This window comes from Desmodus rotundus, chromosome 8, assembly GCF_022682495.2.
Source record: "Desmodus rotundus isolate HL8 chromosome 8, HLdesRot8A.1, whole genome shotgun sequence".
In the NCBI taxonomy this organism is placed as follows: Eukaryota; Metazoa; Chordata; class Mammalia; order Chiroptera; family Phyllostomidae; genus Desmodus; species Desmodus rotundus.
Genome location: NC_071394.1, coordinates 53,003,735 through 53,025,505, shown reverse-complemented (window position 1 = coordinate 53,025,505; position 21,771 = coordinate 53,003,735). Strand labels below are relative to the sequence as shown.

The 21,771-nt window shown below is 37.7% G+C and overlaps 1 protein-coding gene across 5 annotated transcripts in view; it reads right to left on the bottom strand.

Moving 5' to 3' along the window:
- Window positions 1–21,771, bottom strand: part of PRKDC (protein kinase, DNA-activated, catalytic subunit) — a 202,964-nt gene that overhangs the window by 89,314 nt on the left and 91,879 nt on the right. For all 5 annotated transcript variants that reach the window (XM_053929460.1, XM_024578234.4, XM_045186077.2 and 2 more), the window contains 10 exons: window positions 19,482–19,667; window positions 18,987–19,091; window positions 17,746–17,913; window positions 14,701–14,828; window positions 11,686–11,893; window positions 6,387–6,565; window positions 4,681–4,849; window positions 4,381–4,446; window positions 3,238–3,310; window positions 2,104–2,252 (listed from right to left, as the gene is read on the bottom strand). In XM_053929460.1, the coding sequence (XP_053785435.1) occupies window positions 2,104–2,252; window positions 3,238–3,310; window positions 4,381–4,446; window positions 4,681–4,849; window positions 6,387–6,565; window positions 11,686–11,893; window positions 14,701–14,828; window positions 17,746–17,913; window positions 18,987–19,091; window positions 19,482–19,667 (1,431 nt within the window). The remainder of the gene's footprint in view (window positions 1–2,103; window positions 2,253–3,237; window positions 3,311–4,380; window positions 4,447–4,680; window positions 4,850–6,386; window positions 6,566–11,685; window positions 11,894–14,700; window positions 14,829–17,745; window positions 17,914–18,986; window positions 19,092–19,481; window positions 19,668–21,771) is intronic.

The following is a 21,771-nucleotide window of genomic DNA, read 5'->3' as shown; positions in this document are numbered from 1 at the left end:
TTTTCTCTGAAAATCTTTGTAGTGTCCTTAATTAGCCTCGAAATTTTAATCAGTAGAACAAAACTTTTAAACTATTCTTGACCCTAAAATTCTCTGGGAAAACAGAGCAGTGATAATCATTTTATAAGTGTAATGACGAACTGAGGTCTGACACATTTAGTAAATTTCACACACACACACGCACACACACAGAGGCTGAACAACTGACCTGGGTATTTTCCAGCACAGGTAACTTCCAGGAAATACAGACTTGAGAAATCTAAGAGGAAGTTTTTAGACAGCGTGGGGCTAACAAACTGCTTGCAGGACTGACTAGGAAGAGGACTAAAAATGGCTGTAGGTAAATTTTCTAATTCTGTCTGCCCTGGTAGCAGGAACTATGCCAGAGCGTCACATTCCAAGATGATCAGCAGTATTTGGAAATACATTCCTCTCAGAACCATTGTGCCCATGGTCTACTTCCTCCCAAAGGCAATGGATAATTTCTATAAATTGAGGGTTTAGAAATGATACAAAGTAGTATCATATTTTAGCACAGCAGGACATGGAAAAAGAGAATTTTATACATAAATCAGCGTTACATGTGACAAGAAAAAACAACATATTCATCGGCCATCAAATCAAACACAGCAATCTTAATGTTCTATTTCCACATACCTGGTAAGGTGTCAAAGGAGTTAATCATGATATTTGCCTACCCTCAGATCTATTCAACAATGTTTTTACTCAGAATCATTGTGTTTCAACATGCTCCTCACCAGGACTGGATAGATCTAAAACTAGAGACTCATATTCTTTTGAAAATTCTCAGTCTACTCCTGAGACAGCATCAGACAGACACTAACCCAGGATCACTGTACTACAGGCATACTACAGGGTTGTGGCAGCTGGGTGTATCTCCTGGTCCCGGACTGGATCCCTCTGCTACAAAGGATGTTATGAGACAACAGGCAAATCCTGAGCAATGTCCCTGGGTTACAACACTTGTCTATGTTCGAAATTGTTCCAAACCTCAAAAAAAAGCATGTCACTTTACAAAATAAAGACTAATAAGAAAGATGGAAAAAGAGCACACACAAGGAAACTAGTCCTACCCACCTACAACATCAAAACAGATAATTTCAAAGGTGGCTAAAACTGTCAGAAAGGAATGTTGAAGAATGAGTTCCTATTAGGATGCAGACAGGATGCCATAGATGATAAGAATTAAGCTATCACTGGTGAAAACTGACACATTCAGTTATCTTTGTTTGGTAATATCACATATTTGAAATGCTTCTTCAATCTCTCCATAGAGAGAGATGGTAACAGCACATCAGCACACGCATCTGAGTCTTCATGGCAGTTACCTGACAGACCTAGGGAGGTCTAGGAGGAATGGAAAATCACCGGGCGGGAAAACTGTACCGTGGGAAACTACAGCCTGGGAAAATGCCTGCCTGGGAAACTGGGTAGGGTACCCAGGCCAAACAGATGCCTGGCTAAGACTGGGGTCTGGGGTTGGCCTATCCGGCATACTAGGATGCAGCTGTAACTTGAGCCTGACAAGATGTATCAAGAACAATGGTCAGCAGAAATGGCCAGCAACCAGCTCTAGCCAATCAGACTCTGACACCCCAACCAATTACCCTTCACGGGTTTTTACACTTAAAAACCCTGCTCTAAGAACAACCGAGCGAATCCTAACCTCACTTGGTTGGCTCTCCAGCCTTCCTTGGTTGGCTCCTCTTGCCCTCTTGTTCCCCACTAATAAACCCTGCTCCCTAGCTCACTGTGTCCATCTGGTTTCTTGAGCGACTCTGACTTAACATTATCCCTCTCATTGGGGCCCCTTAAATGCAGTTTTAATTTCATACATTAATCTCAGGGAGACTGGCTAGTGTGAGTGAGCCCTTGGAGACAGAGTTCTTTTACTCTGCTGATGAAATTAGATTGCTGAGTACAGAGTACAGAAAGAGAGGCTGGGCCTTAGATCTTGGAAAATTCTCCAAACTAATACTATTTCCTGAGGACCACTACAGACAACAACGGGCTTCCTATAAAACACAATGCCTTTCTTCCTTTGCAAATGCTAATATACTTTAATACATGAAATGTGATCACCTGTCTTTGAAAATAGCCAGAGGTAGATTTAGGGTCTTGGAAACTGTATGAATAGCTCTGAACTCCAGTTGAGAAGTCAAACTGACTCATTTCCTCACTCAGGCTACTGTCTGCCAAGTATGATAAGGAAGATATATAATGAGGACCACCTGAAATATAAGTAAAAAGAAATACACTTACTCAAATATAGTTAGAAATGCATTTCTCTAAGCTCAAATAATATTAAAATTAAAGGATACTGTCAACTAAGCTTTTCATCAATCCTGGGATTCTCAACTCATTACCCAAATTAACAAAGCAAAAAGAAAATGGGGAAAAGACCCCTTTTGCTTTTCTCATTATTGACCAGTTATTCTCCACTGTCATAGACAAAGAAATCAAGTGAAACTAGATCCAATTTTTAGATATGATATCAATAGAATTTCTTCTCATTTAAAATTTTGATGATGTACATTTTGCCCATGAAGTGTAGCATAAATGTGGGAAAGGATACTGCTAAATAATAACTAATCCTAAATATGTAAGAAATTAAGAAAACTGGTCCAAATTTTATCAAGAAAACAAAGCTATACAGAAAAATTAAGCAGAAAATTAAAACAAAGAGTATGTGGAGGGAAGAGAGGGTTAATTTTAAATAGGGAGGCGAGGGAGAACTTGAACTTTCTTCAGGAGTTGGCATTAAACAAAATGTAATAATCCATGCTGGTATCTCGGGCCAAGATGATTTCAGGCTGAGGGAAGACACACGAAAATGGAGGCAAAGGTGAGCCCCGTGCTTACAGGCACAGGCAGAGAGGTGGGAGCTAATGAGAGGTGTGGCAGGATGGGATTTGTTATTTTTCACAGAATTTCTAAATGTATCTAATTAAAGAATCCATATGCAAACAAATAAACACCAAGCCAATCTTGGACTTTCAAACAGAGTGTACAATACCCGAGTCCCCTGAGGCCACTCAGAAATCTTTCTATGCAGTTAAAGTTTGGCTGACTGCATTTATTTCAGGATACAATTCCATTCACCACTTTAAAAATTTTCAAACTGAATTTCAATGTTTTGGGGTATTTAAGGTATTTTCTATTATGTAACAAATACCAAGCACTAGAATCTTTCCCATCATTTTGCAAACATCCTACCTGAGTCCCCATTTGCTGCTCCCCTGGCTTCTTTCCTAATTTCTATGTACTTTTTCTTTCTTTCCATAGGAACCTATTAGGCAAAACAAATACACAATTTAAAACTTCTTAGAATCATGGCCCCCTGTTTTCTACTTAGAAGCAATCTGGAAAAAATAATTAATTAATTTTAAAATAAAACTTTTATCAAATTTATAAGTATTCAAAAGTATCCACAAAGAAAGACAGGTGAGTATGCCACAGTGTTTGCTAAGCTCTTATCACCACATGCCTGGATTACCATTAGTTTGTACTTGACCTGTGAGCCTCAGTTTCCTCAACTATATGGTTATGATATATCATAGCACCTACAGTGCCACTGTAAAGCTTAGAAGTAATACAGCAAGTGTCTGAATGCTTAATCAACTAGTGCTATTATTTTTTTATTAGTTCTCTGAACATATATCTAGAAAAAAAGGTTCCCAGTCTTGTTCCAAAAGGGGGCACAGCAGGAAGCCACCATTTACGGGAACCCGTGAGCCACTAAGACCTGGTCGACGTTATCAGCTGCGCAGAGATATGCCAGTGACAGCTCCCGGCTCAGCTCTGCTCGGTAGGACATGGTGTATGACTCTGGCACTCTGTCCAACTTCACTTTCCAAAGGGCCGAGAAGGACTGCAGCTGCTACCTTTCTACCAACTGCTTAGGGCATTACATCAAACCTAGCTTTGCTAAAATCAAGCTCCTCACATTTGCCAGAGCAAGTTTTGCAATTATCCCCATGACTTCTCATGGCACCCACATTATCCTGCCAAATAACCCAGATAGGGCCACAGGGTCATAATTCTGTATCCAGATGGATCTCAATTTCATTGACCAGAGCAATTTACTCAGAAAACAACTTCTGGGATACGTCCTAACAATTTTTTTTATCGGCACTACCTTTTATTTATAAGTCAAGAAAGGGAAAACATAAGTTTGATGAATTTCATTATAGTTGCTTAAAGATGTACTCAGGTTGAACCACTTGTACCATGAGTTTTTATAGTTCCAAGCAGATCAGAGTATTGGCAATTTAATGTGTTCCGTATAAAACATATTTTTCTGTAAAAGTACTTGGTAAGTATTTTAATTTAGAAAAAACCATTAAAAATCTCACTCACCTCAACTTCTACAGGAAATGTATAACAGCGTTTCAAGTCTATCAGATTTTCAAAGATAAGCAAGTTCTGTGAATTCAAAGAATCATAAAAATATATGAATGGTAAAGATCCTTACTACTGATATGACTACAAAATTAATAACTCATGGAGAAGCACTTCAGCTTTATATATAAGGAACTAAAAAAACTTCATATACGGTATTATAAGAAGGTGCAAATTATGATATTACTTTGATTGATGTAATCTACCTTTTGAAATCCTATAACGACAGCAATATTGAACAGCTCAGGAAAGGCTTACCTTTTCTGGTTTTTCAGTAAACAGAAAACCCTGGTAAAATTTTAATTCATTGAAGACACAGCAGATAACCGAAATGGCACAGTTGTATGCAGCACAATGGTAAAGTCTTCTCCTCTCTAGCAACTGATTCTCACCAGCCATGTTCTCTGTAAACGCATCATAGCAAAGTCTGCAGAGTAGAGCCAAGTTAACAATTAACTCACGTGACAGGGAGGTGGTTGCTCAAGTGCAACAATGCCAGACAACATGACTTCAATTCAGGTTAGCCTTTTCTGAGTGTCAGGTTTGTGCCCAACATAGTACTAGTCACTAGGAATAGAAGACTTAGCAAGTCACTGTATCCCACGCACATCTCAGGGTGAAGGCCATGTCTGTGGACTTCACCACACTGCAGTAAGCACAGAGATAGTAACAAGCACAGTAAGGTAAGAAATGCAAGTAAGAATACAGTAAGTAGTCCATCCCAAGAAGCCAAGAAAGAAAAGTTTCAAGAAGAAATATCTGAGTTTCAAATTACAAATTATCCTTAGGAAAATGTACACAGGCATTATAAGCAGAGAAAGAGTGTCACTAATAAAAAGGGAGAAGCTGCCTGGTGTGTTCAGAGGATAAAGTAAGAAACAGCAGCAGGTGGAAAGAGGTGCATCCCGGGAGAGCTCACATGCCATAATAAGGAGCTTGGATTCTTCCTATAGGTTAGGGTCACCAAACCATTCCCTGGTGACCATCTATTTTTGAAAACAGTTTTATTGGAACACAGCCATGCCATTATACTTGCAACTGCGACCAGATGGCCAGCAAAGCAAAAAATAGTTACTATCAGGGCCTTTGCAAAAAAAGTTTGTCAACCCTATGACTGAAGATAAGGTTCCTTTGAAGGTCTTTAGGCAGGGAAGTTTAGCAATCAGAACTGAGAGAGACAATCCTAGGAACAAGGAAAATAACTATGAAGGAGACTACGGCAGTAGTTCATCAAAGAACAGCAGACACTACAAGGCTGTAGAAAGGAGAATGAAATAAGGGCACTGGTTTCAGGAATACTGAAGAGATAAAAATCCACTGGTGACTGACAGGGTGTGGCTGGAGGTTAGAGAGATGAAGATAAAGGAAAAATAAACTACGACTCTTGAGTCTGGTTTATGAAATGAGTGATGGGCCTGTCATTGACTGAGGAGGTAAAGTAAGGATTAGGGCATGAGGAAAGTAATGATACATGTGTTTTGGATATACAAAATGGACATGCCAATCAATGTCTGTGTTCAATCAATGTCTGTGTTCCCTCTCAGGAACTTCGTTAGAAGGCTGGTTTTAGAGAAAATGTATTTGATTACTTTGTGTCTTATAGAATGCCTGCCTAAAAATATTTTAACATTCCTTTAATTTCAAATGAATAGTCAGAAAATAATAAAATACACCAAATTTCTTGTTACTGTAGACCACACCACTAAAATACATAGAAAACTATTGAGGGGGAAAATGGTAAGAAAAAGAGTAAAATTTTTTTTTGTTCTTTATAAAAGAGAAGTATAGGATAAAATGTTACTCAATAACAAACTAAAGTGCATTTAAAGTAGTTTTTGTACAAGAATAAAAACAAGAAAACTATAAAATTCAGTATTCAAACATTTATTCACATTATATTTGCATAAAAATATATGTATCAAAATATGATAGCAAATACAACATAAAATCAATTAAAACCTTACTTAATAAGTGTCTTTGTAAGTTCATTTCCTTCTGTAATACTGGAGCCATGGAAAACTTGATTAATTCTGGATTCCTTAGAGTGAACATCATCTTTTGGAAGACGAGAATACATCACCTCTAGCATTTTATAATAGCCCATCTTCTTGGTGATTTGAGTATCAAAGGTAGATTCATTTAGCTAAGAAAAGGTAACAAATACATTATCTTTGATATTATCAAACATTAAAAATACTCTATAGACTATATTAAATTTATTACTCAATGACCTTTACATAGAAAGTAATTTTACATGATGGAGGCATAGGGAGACACACCTTGCCTCACTGCACAACCATAAGAGGGAACACAACTAACTTAAAAATGGAAAACACCCAGAACTGTAAAGAAGTCCAACACCCAAGGATTTAAAGAAGCTATATTCATCCAGATGGGTAGGAGGGACAGAGACAGGCTCGGAGGGTAGAAGCAGCTGGGGAGGTGAGCCAGGGGCAGAGAGGTGGAGAGGCCACAAGGTGGCAGCAGCAGGTGAGCGAGCCCAGCCCCAGGCCAGACTGTGCAGCCCAGGGCTTCAGCATCTGGAAAAATAAAGCTGCACAACTTCTGGCTACAAACCCAGTGGGGGTTGGGACGGTGAAAGAAACTGCCTGTACGTAGGCAAACCCATCCACCCTGGGAACCACAACCAGGACAGAAGGTGAAGGGGAGCCAGTCCCTACGAGAAATGGGTGAAATGACTAGAAATGAGGCGAAGGCCAGGCAAGTACCCAGAAGTCAGCCAGCAACAGCACTGTCCCCTCTTCTATCCCCCGCCCCCTCCCCCCACACAGAGCCAGGTTGCCCTGGCTGGCAAATACCCAAGGTTCTGCTCCATATGACTTAACAGGTGCGCTAAAACAGAACCAAAGCAGCTCTACCTAGCACACAGACACAGGGAGGCTGCCAAAATCAGGAGACAAGGATATATGGCCCAAATGAAGAAACAGAACAGAACCCCAGAAAAAGAACTTAAGTGATGCAGTAGCCAGCCTATGAGACGCAGAGTTCAAAACATTGATGGTCAGAATGCTCTAAGATCTCACTGAATACAGCAAAAGCATAAGAGAAGAAATGAAGGCTCTACTAAGGGAAATAAAGAAAAATCCACAGTGAACCAACAGTGAAGGAAGAGAAGCCAGGATTCAAATCAATGATTTGGAACATAAGGAAGAAATAAACTTAAAACCAGAACAAAATGAAGAAACAAGAATTTTAAAAAACGAGGAGAGAATAAGACTCTGGGACATGTCCAAAGGGCCAACATCCAAATCATAGGAGAAGAGCAAGAAATTGAAAACTTATTTGAAAAAATAATGAAACTTCCCTAATTTGGCAAAGGAAATAAACATACAAGTTCAGGAAGCACAGAGTGCCAAACAAGATGAATCCAGAGATCCACACAAAGACACATCAAAATTAACATGCCAAAGGTTAAAGACAAATAGAGAATCTTAAAAGCAGCAAGAGAAAAGGAGACAGTTACTTACAAAGGAGTTCCCATAAGACTGTCAGCTGCTTCCTCAAAAGAAACTTTGCAGGCTAGAAGGAACTGGCAAGAACTATACAAAGTGACAAAAAGAAAGGACCTACAACCAAGATTACTCCATCTGGCAAAACTATCATTTAGAATTGAAGGACAGACAAAATGCTTCCCAGACAAGATAAAGCTAAAGGAGTTCATCATCACCAAGCCCTCATTATATGAAATGTTAATGGGACTTATTTAGGAAAAAGAAGATCAAAACTAGGAATATTAAAATGACAACAAACTCACAAACATCAACAACTGAATCTAAAAAACAAACTAAGCAAACAACTAGAACAGGAATAGAATCATAGATATGGAGGTTATATGGAGGGTTATCAGCTTGGAAGGGGAAGGGGGATAATGAGGGAAAGGGCACAGAATTTAGAAGCATAATTGGGTAGGTACAAATAGATAGGGGGGATGATGGTAACAGTATAGGCAACAGAGAAGCCAAAGAACTTACATGCACAACCCATGGAAACGAACTAAGGGAGAATTTCTGGAGGGAAGGGGGGAACTGGGCAGAGGGGAACAAAGGGGAAAACTGGAACAACTGTAACAGCATAATCAACAAAATATACTTTAAAAATTGAAAAAAGTAATTTTAGCAAAGATGATAAATCACTTCAATATGAGACAGCCCAGCTTAAATATTAATGTGTTATATTCGGTACAGCAGGAAATGCCCAAATAGTGTGCTTAGAGCATGGGTATACAACTTTTGCATAAAATCTTATTGAAGGTATAATAATAGCAGGTGAAAATTCAATTCTTAAAAAATAAAAATTTCAACTATGTATATTGAAGTCTATTTTAAGAATCTGCCATTGGGTATTTACACTATTTCCAACAGTATTCTGCAGACACTAAATGATGCCTCCCATCCCCAGAAGTTATCCAAACTTCAATCCCCGGATTCTGTGGAAATAACTTCATAAGGCAAAAAAAGGAGCTTTGCAAGTGTGATTACGTTAAGGATCTTAAGATGGGGAAACATTCTAGATTGTTCACATGGACCCTAAAAACACCACATGTAGTAAGAGGGATAAAGAGGGAGATCAGACAGACAGGAAAAGGCAATGTGAGAACAAAGGCAGAGACTGGTGTGACGCAGTCACAAGCCAAGAAATGCCACCAGCCACCAGAAGCTGGAGAGGCAAGGAATGAATACTCAGAGCTGTGGGGCAAGTGTGGCCCTTGCAACACCTTGATTTCGGCTCAGTGAAACTGATCTTGACCTTCTGGCCTCCAAAACTATGAGAGAATAAATTTCTGTTGTTCTAAGCCACCATATTTTTGGTAATTTGTTATAGCAGATTCATGAAACTAAAACAGATTTTGGTACCAAGAGTTGGGGACTGCTATAACAAATGCCCAAAATATGAAAGGGGCCTTGGAATTGGATGATGGGTACAGGATAAAATATATGACATAAAAAGCCTAGATTGCCTTGTAGAGGTTGTTGGTAGAAAAAGTGACATTAAAGGCATTGGTAGTAAGGGCTCAAAAGGAAGTGAAGAGTATGGGCAAGAAAGCCAATATTGTCTTAGAGAATATCTCGATCATGATAAACATAGCTTTCATAGAAATAGGGACATTAAGTAGTTGCTGTAAGGTCTCAAAAGGAAATACAAAACATTATTTTTGCAAACTGAAGGAAAAGATCTTTGTTACATAGTGACAGAAAACTTCGTTGAATATTAGTCTACAGTTATGCAGAAAGCGGAACTTATAAACTATGCAATTGCATATTTAGCTGAGAATGCTTACAAACAAATTTGCTGAAGGTGCTCTCTGGTTTCTTCTTTGATGCTTCGAATAAAATGTGAGGTATAAGAGATACACTGAGAAGGACAAATGGACAAAACCAATGGGGAGTGGAATTAGGGGAGGGAGGTGGGGGTGGCTGGGGTAGGGGGGAAGTGGTTGGGGGATAAATCAGACAACTATACTTGAACAACAATAAAATAATTTAAAAAACCAAACTGTGGTTCATCCATACAATAGAATATGACTTAACAATAAAAAGAAACTATTGATAAACAAAGTGTTTAATCCATCTGGAGTTTATTCTCATGTATGGTATAAACAGGTGGTCTAATTTCATTATTTATACGTATCTGTCCAGATTTCCCAACACCATTTGTTGAATAAACTATCTTTACCCCATTGTTAAAAAAAAAAAAAAAAAGATACAGTGAGGTAAAAACTGTTAAGCAAAAAGAACCAGAACTTGATAACCTGGGAAATTCTCTGTGTATCCACACTGTAAAAGATGCTCACATTAGAAGATTCACTCTGAGGAAACTGTGCTCTGGAGAGAAGACTAAGGACAATCTTTGACTGGTGATGAAAAAATTAAGCATGTGATTCAGAGACCAGAAAGAGAAATGAAATCATTCCACAAACATTGGTGATGACTCTTGTCTAATGGAGTAAATCTGCAGACACATGTAAGACAGGCATACGGTTTTTGAGAAAGTTATACTGGAGGAAATACCACCGGATGAAATGAAAAAAGGCTACTGTACTCCCAAAATTCTACAGGCAAGAAACACATTGATAAAACTACTCAGCTGCAAACATATGCTACCTTCAGGAAGAAAGAATAACTCTAAGGATGGCGCCTTTTGGTCCCGAGGACAAAGCTTCAGGCTTATTGCTCTGGAGCATTATTTCTGGTCTTGAAACCTAATAGAATTTGGCTGGCTGAATTTTGAGATTGCTTTGGAACACTAACTCCTTTCACATGTCCACTTTCTGTTTTTGGAATAAGAGTATCTATAACTGTTATTCTATGCTGGTTCCACCACTGTGTTATGGAAGCAAATTGTTTTCTAGTTCACAGGTCTACAGATAGACAGAATTTTGCCCCCAAAGGGATCATACACAGAATCCCACCTATACTTGATTTATATGATACAACTTTGGACTTTAAACTGATAATATTTAAATGAGATTTGGCACTTAAAAGTTGATGCTGTAATGAGTTTAGACTTTAGGGAGGTTAGGGCAACATAAACCTAGTTTACAAGTGGAAACATTTGGGCAGGTGAATAGTGTTAAACTGAATAACAGCCCCTAAAAGATATCCATGTTCTAATCCCTAGAACCTGTGAATTATACGTTATATGACAAAAAAGGATTATACAGATGAAATGAAGGAAAGGACCCTGACATAAGTAGTTATCCAGTGGGCCCTAAATCCAATTACATATTTGTAAGATGGAGGCAGAGAGAGAGATTAGACAAAAGAGGAGGAGGCAAGGTGACCACATAAGCAGAGATGGGAGTGAGTGATGCAGCCACAAGCCAAGGACTGCTGAAAGCCTCCAGAAGTTGGAAGAGGCAAGGAATGGATTTTCTGAAGCAAGAGCAGCCCTGCTCCTCAGAGGCGAGCGCCACAGCCGAGGTATCCCTCCTGGCATTTAACTGACATGTGTGGATGTGGGACCTGCCAGTTCTGCATCTCCACCCCGCCTACCAGCCTCAAGGAGGTTTATTCTGTATGCCTTTAGTTATATAGGGCTTCAGTTCAGCCAGAGTTGAGGCAGTTCTCAATGTGTTATTCCGTGGTTTAGTTGTAATTTTGATGTGGTTTTGCAAGGAAGAGAGGGCCACATTTACCTTCGCCATCATCTTGACCAGAAGCTCCCACATGGCAGACTCTAATGAGTGATCAAGGAGATCTGTCAATTCTTATTAACATTTAATTAATAATAGATACATGATACCTTTATGAATCTGGACTTCAACACGTCAATGGCATCCACCACAACTTTGCTAAAAAATTCTCTCAAGGCATCCAGGCCACAGTGCAACAGCAGAGGGAGAAGAGAGCGGTCCACAAATGCCTGGCGGGTGGTACTTGAAGGTAGGTCATCCCTCCTGAACATTTTGTATACGCTTTCCAGAAGGCTAACTTGTGTGGCACATGAACTCCTAAGAAAAAAAGAAAATTATATAAACATTTATCCTTTGAACACACACTTTATAAATGCCTACTATATAACAAAGTAAATACCAAAGATCATTAATTGAAAGAACAACTTTAAAGATGTTACGCACATAAAAACCATGAAATAAAAAAGCATGGGTAGATAAACCATATTATTTTACTCATACCCAGAAATCTTCATGACAAATTTAGGCATTAGGAAGAATTTTTTTCATTTACTTTCAAATCTGGTCTTCTTTAGAGAACATCTAGAAGGCTTTGGGAGAGTCTAAGGCCTAAAGATGATCACATTCACAGAAGCTAAAACTCATGAATTATGATTTAAAAATTCTAGTAATGAAGTACCATTCCTATTTCCTATTCCCATATATTTCCTATATTCAGTTTTTTCAATTGTTGGAAGCAAGATATTCCAACGATCACTACAAGGCTTTATCTATCAATGTATACAATTAAGACTACAGGTTAAAAGGTAAGGACTTAACAAACATGAAAATCCTTTCCACTTTTAAAATCCCAACGCTCAGAAGTTAGACATGAATTAGGTCAAAAACATTAGATTCAGAAGGCAATTCTGTCATAAAATTTTAAGGTTGCAGGGCACTACTAGGAGCAACATGGGCTTTTGTAATATTCATTCGGTCACTGTCTCAGATTTAAATTCTCTTGAGGGGCTTCCTATACTGAGCACCATAGAAATGCACAACCCTAAAACATCCAAACCATACAGCTAAAAAATCTGATTTAAAAAATGGGTCAACAGCCCTGACTGACACGGCTCAGTTGGTTGAGCATCTCCCGCAGAGCAAAAGGTTGCTGGTTTGATTCCTGGTCAGGGTACATGCCTGGGTTGTGGGCCAAGTCCCTGGTTGGGGGAATACGAGAGGTAACCAGTCAATGTTTTCCTCTCCCTCTCTACCTCCTCTCTACCAATAAACAAATAAACAAACAAAAAAATAAAATCTTTATAAAAGCAGGGGCAACAGATGGTTTACTGAAATATAAATGCAAACGAATGTTAAATATTTGCTCTATTTCACTCATAACAAAAGAGATACAAATTAAAGTAACACTGACAAATCCTTTCTAAAATAAAAAATTGGGAAAAATATAAATATATGACAATATACTCTATTGTCAAGACTGTGATGAAATAGGCATTCTTATATATTGCTAAGAGAATGCAAATATAACACCAAAAGAAGTTACATGGCATTTTATTTTTTTGATGCAATTGTAAATGTGATTCTTTTCTTAGATTCCCTTTCTTATGGTTTATTACTGACATACAAAAATGTACCCTATTTCTAAATATTAATTTTGTATCTTCCTGCTTTACCAAATTCATTTATCAGTTCTAATAGTTCTTTGGTATAATTTTAGGGTTCTCTATACAGGGAAACCTATATCATGTCATCTGCAAATAAGGACAGTTTTAATTTTTCTAATTTGGTGCCCCTGCTTTAGTCCCCACAGAAAGCTACTCCTACACCTAACCCTCCAGCCCTCACCCTGAAGTTAGTCAATTTAGTTCCTCCCCATAGACTCCTGGCACTTTTTGAGCTACTGCTCTTGCAAGGCAGCTTAGAGTGAATTTGTGACAAATAAGTCTCTGCATGGTCCCCTTGAGGCCTATGTCTCAGTCTCCCACAGTCCTTCGTATTTCTCAAATACAACCCCTGCTAGTTTTCACAGCCAGATATTATAGGGACTCCTCAGCACTGATGCCCTGGGTTGGGGAGCCCAGTGTGGGGTTGGAACCCCTCACTCCTCAGGGGGAATCTCCACAGCAGAGATATCCCTCCTGTTTCTTAACCACCACACCATGGGGTACCCACCTGTTCCGCATCTCCTGCCCTCCTACCAATCTAACCGTGGCTTCTTCTTTATATCCTTAGTGATAGAAATTCTGTTTAGTCTTCAGGTGGTTTTCAATGATGATTATTCTATAATTTAGTGGTAATTTTCTTGTGGTCACTGGAGGGGGCAGGCAGAATTTACCTGTTCTGCCATCTTGGCAGGAACTCCCTCACAGTGAAAGCGGACAATCCTGTCTTGTTCCTGATTTTAAGGGGAACACTTTTAGTTCCTCCCCAGTGAGTGTGATGTTAGGTGTGTGTTTGTCACATATAGCCTTTATTATGTTGAGGCATGTTCCCTGTAATCCCCTCAGAAAAACTTTGCTGAGTTTTTCATCATAATTTGGGTATTTAATTAGTTCAGTAATTAGAAATATTTTTGGATTTCCAACTTTCATTTTGTTGTTCATTTATAATCTAACTTTATGTGCTTAGAGAATATACTTTGTAAGATTTTAATATTTTAAATTTATTAGGACTTCTTTAACGGCCTACCACATAGTGTGTCCTGAACAATGGTCCATATACTCTCAGAAAGAATATTCTTCTGTAGTTGTGTGGAATGTTCTACAGTTGGTTAATTATGATTTTTTAATGCCAATAAAAAGGAACAAATTATTGAATCATGCTACATCACGAATGAGCCTCAAAAACACGCTAAATAAAGAAGCCATGCCAAAAAGGGGTGACGGAGCTGGAAAATGCTGACGCTCGTTTAATCTGGAGATTCATTTACAGTTTTACCTTCAAATTTGAATGTGTTTAAAACTTTCAAAATAAAAATCTTTTTTTCCTTACAAAATACAAAATAAAATTTAGTTATAACAGTTGAGTTCAATTGTCACTCAACTAATTTTTGGAATACAGAAGATAAATTTCCCATAGAAACATAATGTATATGGTTCCTGGCATCCCAGACTAGAATGACTTACTTTCTGGCAATATTTTTGAAAGTGGATTGAAATAAATCTTCCATAATGTGTTGTTGTTCTCGACAAAGAACTTCAGTCATCAACTGCAACAATACAGGACTTTGAGATAATTTCAATGCATCCAAAAACTGGAAAAAAAAAAAAAAAACCAATAATGTTGATAATGATAATTTTGTTGGATTTTCATTTTTGTTTTGTATTTAACAGTTCTAAATAAAAAATATTATAACATAATTTCATAGAGAATTAAGAAATACTATTATGTTAGTCATTATGCAGATGTAATAAATGTCTGGCATATAACAATTTTGTTAAGTATTTGAGCTTTAGTTTTTAAAGTTTTGCAGATATTTTTCCCTCCTAACACCTTTTAGAATTTCCTCTTCATTACCAGGTTCTGAAATTCTATAATTACAGGTCTCACTAAGGTCACTTTCCTTCACCATCCCAAATGAGACTCTGTGGGGTCTTTTATTCCGGAAATGGGTGCCTTCAACACCCTCTTACTTGTACAGATGTCTAGGCTCTCCTGTAGCATTTTCACTTTTACTCCCAATTTCCATCTCAATGCCTGTTTGTTCTACTTTCTAGGAGATATATTCAATTTTATCTTTTGTTCAGTAGAGAAATGACACAATTTTATCTTTTGTTCAGTAGAGAAATGAGACAGTTACCACCTTAACCAGGCCACAAGACTTGAGGTCACTAACAATGGGACAGTGGCACTATTTGCCTCCTGATGTGCTATTGTTGCCAAAAAAATTAGCCTGAATCTCATGACCAAGCTTTAAGCCTCACTGCAGTTTAGAGGAAATACAGAAGATTAGGGACAAGTTAAAGAACACTCCAAGGAAGCCCTGGCTGGTGTGGCTCAGTGGATTAAGTGCCAGCCTGCAAACCAAAGCGTTGATGGTTCCATTCCCAGTCAGGGCACATGCCTGGGTTGTGGACCAGGTACCCAGTAGGGGGCACATGAGAGGCAAGAACACACTGATGTTTCTCTACTTATTTCTCTCTCCCTTCCCCTCTCTCTAAAAATAAATAAATAAAAATCTTAAAAAAAAAGAACACTCCAAGGAAATAATCAGACAAATATGGGATAACATCCAAGAGTATTACTCTGGTTTCTTCCAAAAATTAAATATCATGAAAAAATAAAAGAGACTGTAAAGTTCTAGATTAAAAGGTATGCGAGACATGACTATTCAGTGCAATTATAGCTCCTGGTTTGAAAAACCAGTGAAACATGGGGGTACCCAAAGAAATGTGAATGTGGACTACATAACGCATGATATTAGAGAAGTGTTCACTTGCCTGGGTATGATAACAATATTGTGGCTTATCTGTAGGACATGCGTAATGAAGTACTTAGGAACAAGTATCATGTCTGAAACTAAGTTGCAAATATTTCAGTCAAAACACACAAACATACACACACACGCACCAAAACAAAGGAAATATAACAGAATATTAACTGTTCAATACCGGAGATGGTAATATGAATGCTTGTTTTACTTTTCTTCCATTTTTCCTGTATGTTGGAAAAATTACATAAAAAGAATGGGGAAGAGAGAATCTGTATATTTGGGCAGGGTCTGTACACTGGTCTTTCCACGTGACCGGGTCCCACAAATAAGAGTCCCAGGAAACAGACAGAGTCAGGAGGAAGCTGTAAGCCTTTATAACTAGTATTGGAAGCCATGCAGCATTACTTCCTCTGCATTCTTTTTATTGACTCTTTAAGGACAACCCATCCCCAACAGGAGGAAAATCAGACTTTGTCTTTCAATGGAAAAGCCACACAATAAGAAAAACATGTGGAAGGGGATACACTGGTACAGCCATCTTTGGAAAATACTGTGTAATCTGCCACACCTATGTTTACCTCTATCCTAGCATTTAGTAAAGTGTGTTTTAATCATCTGTTTTTTTTGTTTGTTTCTTCTTTGTTTTACTATAAGCCCTTTGAAAACAAAGACTGTCTTCATTATTTTTAAGCATTCAGATATTGGTCCAGGGCTCAGTCCATCGTGAGTATGATAGACCACTACTCACCCTGCAATGGTCATTGTCTTAGTTTTTCTTGACCCAAGTTTTAGTTGAGTATACATTTGCTCTAACAACAACATTCACAGCCTTGCTTACAGATGTATATGGCAAATTGGGTATCAGAATTGATATGTGCAGGTTTGGAATTAAGCACTTAAAAGGAAGCAATGTGTTCTCTACCACACTTCTCTACTTCTTGTTGGATACAAGGGAACAAGATAGGAATTGCTGGAGCAGCCGTTCTGGACAAAATAGAAGCTATATATGAAGAATAACAAAGAACAAAGTAAAAGGAGACTGGGTCCCTGTTGACTGAGAAGCTACCCTAAATAGTCAGTCTAGAATTGTACAGAAGAGAGAAATAATCTACCATTTTGTTTACTGGTATTTCAGGTACCTTCTGCTGTATATTAAATAATATGGGTAATAATCACTGAATATTTCTCAAATAACCAGTACTCAAATTTTAGAAAATGAAACATACTGATAATAATCTATTTCTTACCTCTTTTTGGTATTGTTCTTTAAGTATCCATTACATATAAAATAATTCACAATATCTTCATGCATAAAATACTTCATAATTTAAAATTAGAGAAAAGTGAATTCTAAAGGATTTAGATATGTATCTGCTTCCAGTGTTACCCAGCTTTCAAAATGAATTACCAGTGAATTCTTTTATTTTAAGATTTTACTTATTTATTTTTAGAGAAGGAAAAGGGAGTGAGAGAAACATCGATGTGAGAGAAAAACATCGGTCATTTGTCTCTTGTATGCGTCCTGACCAGGGACCTAACCCACAACCCAGGGGTGTGCACTGACCGCGAACACAACTGGTGACTCTTTGCTTTACAGAACAACACCCAACCAACTGTGCCACATCAGTCAGGGCTGAATGCTTAAAGTTATAACCTTCATCTTATTCTGAATGTTTCACTTACTTATCTTCATCACAAAATGTGACAGAAAAAAACACATTTTAAATTTACTTGTTACCTTTTTCATGCAGTCCACATAATTATTGTACTGCAGAGTTCCCGGGTGAAACTCTTCTGACTTCATAGGAAAATTAGAAACAATGAGCTTTTCAAGAACATGCTTAAGGTCGTCAAGACTGCCTCCAGTAAGATTGGTGAAGAATGGAAGCAGAATTATAGCTTGACCCTGTGGAGCAAAGCAGACATATGAAATTACTCTAGTTGTGGCTTATAGATCCTATGGGATAAATAAAATTACTGCTTCTAAAGACTTTGCAAATAAAACACTAGTAGATTCAATAAAACACTTCAGAATACCTTCTAGATTACACTTAAAAAACCCTGAACGTGTATCATAGCTCTTCTCTAGAGGGAAGGGAGCCAACTCAGGGCTATCTACACGTAAATACAAAGGACACTGTATAATTCTCTATGTTATTTCTCCTCGAAATATAGACTCTAGTAGAAATAAACCAGGTAAGTTTTGAGTGGAAAGAACATCATCAATAACCTATGGAGTAATTTACAAATATTCCTTGCAGAACTAACTCAGAACTTCATACCAAGCTTCAAAGAAACTAGGTGTTATTTCCTATCTCCCTTATGTGGCAGGTAAGTTTGTAGATCTCTCCTACTGAGAAAGGAGAAACTTGATTAATCAGAGAGCGAACATTCTAAAGAAAATCTTCATGGTCCAGTAAAACGATGGTTTTCATTAGGCTACATTTTATTTCAGTGTAAAGTCTAATTATCAAAGAACTTTAAAAATGAAAATATTATGTCTTCACCCTAAAAATTACCAAGATATTTTATATTACTTATTAATAGAAAAATGATTAATAGTTTAAAGTCTATCATTTATTCATTAATACAGCAATTTGCAAAAAAGCCAATTTAAATAATCTACATGCAAAGACAAATGTGATTTCTTCTAAGTTTGGTAATCTCATTGTGGTTTTACTTATCTTTTTGGAGAGACATACTAAATAAAGTATGTGCAGATCAGATAACATGACGCCAGGGGTTTCCTTCATTGGTGGGTAAGAGTGACTGCACGGTTGGAACAAACAAGCCCACAGACGGATGGCTATCAAGGTTGCGTAATAAGTAGTACATGGGGGTTTATTGTGCTAGCCCCTCTGTCTTTGAATATTTGAAATTTTTCATTATAAGAAACAGTAAACAGCACAAATAAGCAAAAATGAAAAATGGAAAAATAATGAAAAACATAATCTGAAAAAAAATCTTTTTAAGACTTACCTTTAAATGTAGACCCAACTTCGAATCAGCAAGAATACTAGTGTATGTTGTAAAGACCTCAGGGAATGCACTGTGATTTGTATTAAAAGATACAGATGAATCAATCTAAAGGAGGGGAAATAAAAAATGATTCATTTCTGTATCATGTCTCTAATTTCCTTTAACACAGTTAAAATTTTTAAATTTCAGAAATAACCTATAAATTTGTTCCTGGGCTTCAACAACACTTCAGCAATTCTTGTTCAAAAATACTTTAAAATTATCTGATGAGACAATGCATGTAAAGGCACACTACAAAGACAAAGTGTTATACAGGAAATGATAATGAGCATGAATGATAATGAAGTAAAATAACAGAAAAAGTATAAAATACAAGATAATCACCAACTGTCCGGTGAAAACATTTTTATCAAACTTCCATCAAATTTTTAAAGATACAAGTTACAGAGTCCAAAACAACAAACATAATAGTATTTTTAATGTTTCTCAAATTACCTGCAAAAGTTTTGCCAGTAAGGTCAGCACTGCCACTTTACTCTCAGGAGCAGAATCACTGGCCCACCACAAATCACACTTTTTCCAGTTTTGCAGAATTACAGTCACAAGTTTTAGTCCTTGATGTTTCTGACTGGCCCGATCCCTGAAGCTCTGATCTAACATACCATTCAAAACGGTGCTCACCTGAAACAAGCGTGTGGTGGTTGAAGAAAAATTCTTAACATCAAGACCAACACATGTAACAAAATTTACTTTCATTGCAAAGTCATTCTTGAAAAATAAACATGTTAATTTTATAATAGCTGTTAACTTCACAACTCCCCCAATTTGAGAACAGCACTCAAACACGTACATTTTCTCATAGAAGTGTAATGTGTTTCATTCATGAAATGATGCTCGTACTGCTATTTCCTGTGTTCTTAGCGTGGGGCATTCTTGATGGGAAGAGGAATTCGCTTTCTCCTGCCACCATCACTGCTTTATGCGCACACACGTTCCCAGACCCGCACATCCGTACACATGCACACAGGCTGGCATACACACATCTCCTGTCCCACCACCTTTTCAACAGTGCTTTCTATTTGGCTAGACAGATGTTCAATATATTCCTATCATTATGACAATGCAATCATTTTTCACAGGTGATCCAAGTCATGTACTACCAATGCTTTTCCTTTCTTTGCTCTTTTCAATGTGCCTACCATTGTTTGTCATCAAATTCTCTCAAATTAATTAAATCTCCTCAAGACATCCAAATATCAAGAAGTCTGTCAGCTCCCTCTCTGTGGTGACAGCTCTCACTCTGGAGTGTTGTGACTGCTGCCCTCGGGTTTCGCTTCAATACCCTCTGGGAGACTCATCCACTTTTGTATGTTCAGGCCATCTTCCCACATCCAACATCATCCTCTTTTTGGCTGACTGCTTTATTTTAGTGAAGTACCTCCTCCAGGAGCTTCTTGGGGAGAAATGCACAGAAAATATATTCCTTCGGCACATCTGAAACATTTATTCGACTTTCCCACATAATTGACAATCCAGCCAGATTCAGAACTCCATGTTGGGAATCTTCTCTCCTTAATTGTGAAGAAAATTTGACAGCGTCCACTTTGCTGCTGCAAAGATAAAAGCAACCCAATTTCTTGATCCTTTTAATCGGGGTTTCTCCTACAGAAATTTTTCAGGATTTTTTCTAATGGTGAAACCCCAGGGTTCTAAATTTTCGAGAAATGTGGAGGTGTTTTCATACACTGTCCTGGACACTCAATGGCCCTCTTCCACCTGGAAACGCAAGGCCTTCCTTTGTGGGAAATTCTTTCATCTTCCCTCTGGGGTACAGGCGCTGGTATTCCACCTTGTAGATTGATCCAAGTTTCCTCATCTTTCTCTACTGTTTTCTGTTTTGTCTTTTCTCCTCTATTCTTTGTAAGAGTTCCTGAGTATTATCTTCCAAACCCATTTCATTTTTAATTTCTGATGCCTATGCTTAATTCCTCAAAATTCTCTTTTGTCCTGTGATGTTTCTTTTTAGTAGCAAGTCTTGTTTCAAGAATACACTCTCTTCTCTCATCTTTCTGAAGTTTTTTTGCTTTTCACATTTCCATCTCACTGAATAGTCTTTGCTTCACGTGTTTTTTTTCCCTGTCTGCCCCTTTAGAATCCCCTTCCTCAGAATCCCTTTGCTGTTGGTACATATTAAGGAACTGACTAGCAGCACTGTGCAGTGGGCAGGGCTCACTGCTCATGGTCATTGCCGTAAATTGATCTGGCTTGGCAGTGATGACAATATCTTTATTTTCTCTTAGACTTGTTACAACAATTCCGATATCCTACCTGAGAGTATATTCCTAGAAGACCATATTCTGGAAGCCAAATTGGGAGGAAAGGCCTAAGCCCTAAAGATCAGAATTTAGGCAGGCTTTCATTTAACTACCCTGTATTCAAGAAGGTATCCTTATACCACAAAAATACAAAGGAACATAAGACTACTATAAACAATTATACACTAACAAATTGGACAATTTGGAAGAAATGTATGAATACCTAGAAACAAACAACCTAATAAGAATGAGTCAGGAAGAAACAGATAATCTGAATAGGCCAATTAACTAGTAAGGAGAGTGAATCAGTAATCAAAAAACATCCCAACAAACAAAAGTCCAGGAAATGCTGGCTTCTCTGGTGAATTCTACCAAACATTTAAAGAAAAATGAATGGCGATCATTATCAAACTATTTCAAAAAATAACAGAGGGAACACATCAAAACTCACTTTACGAAGCCAGAATTAC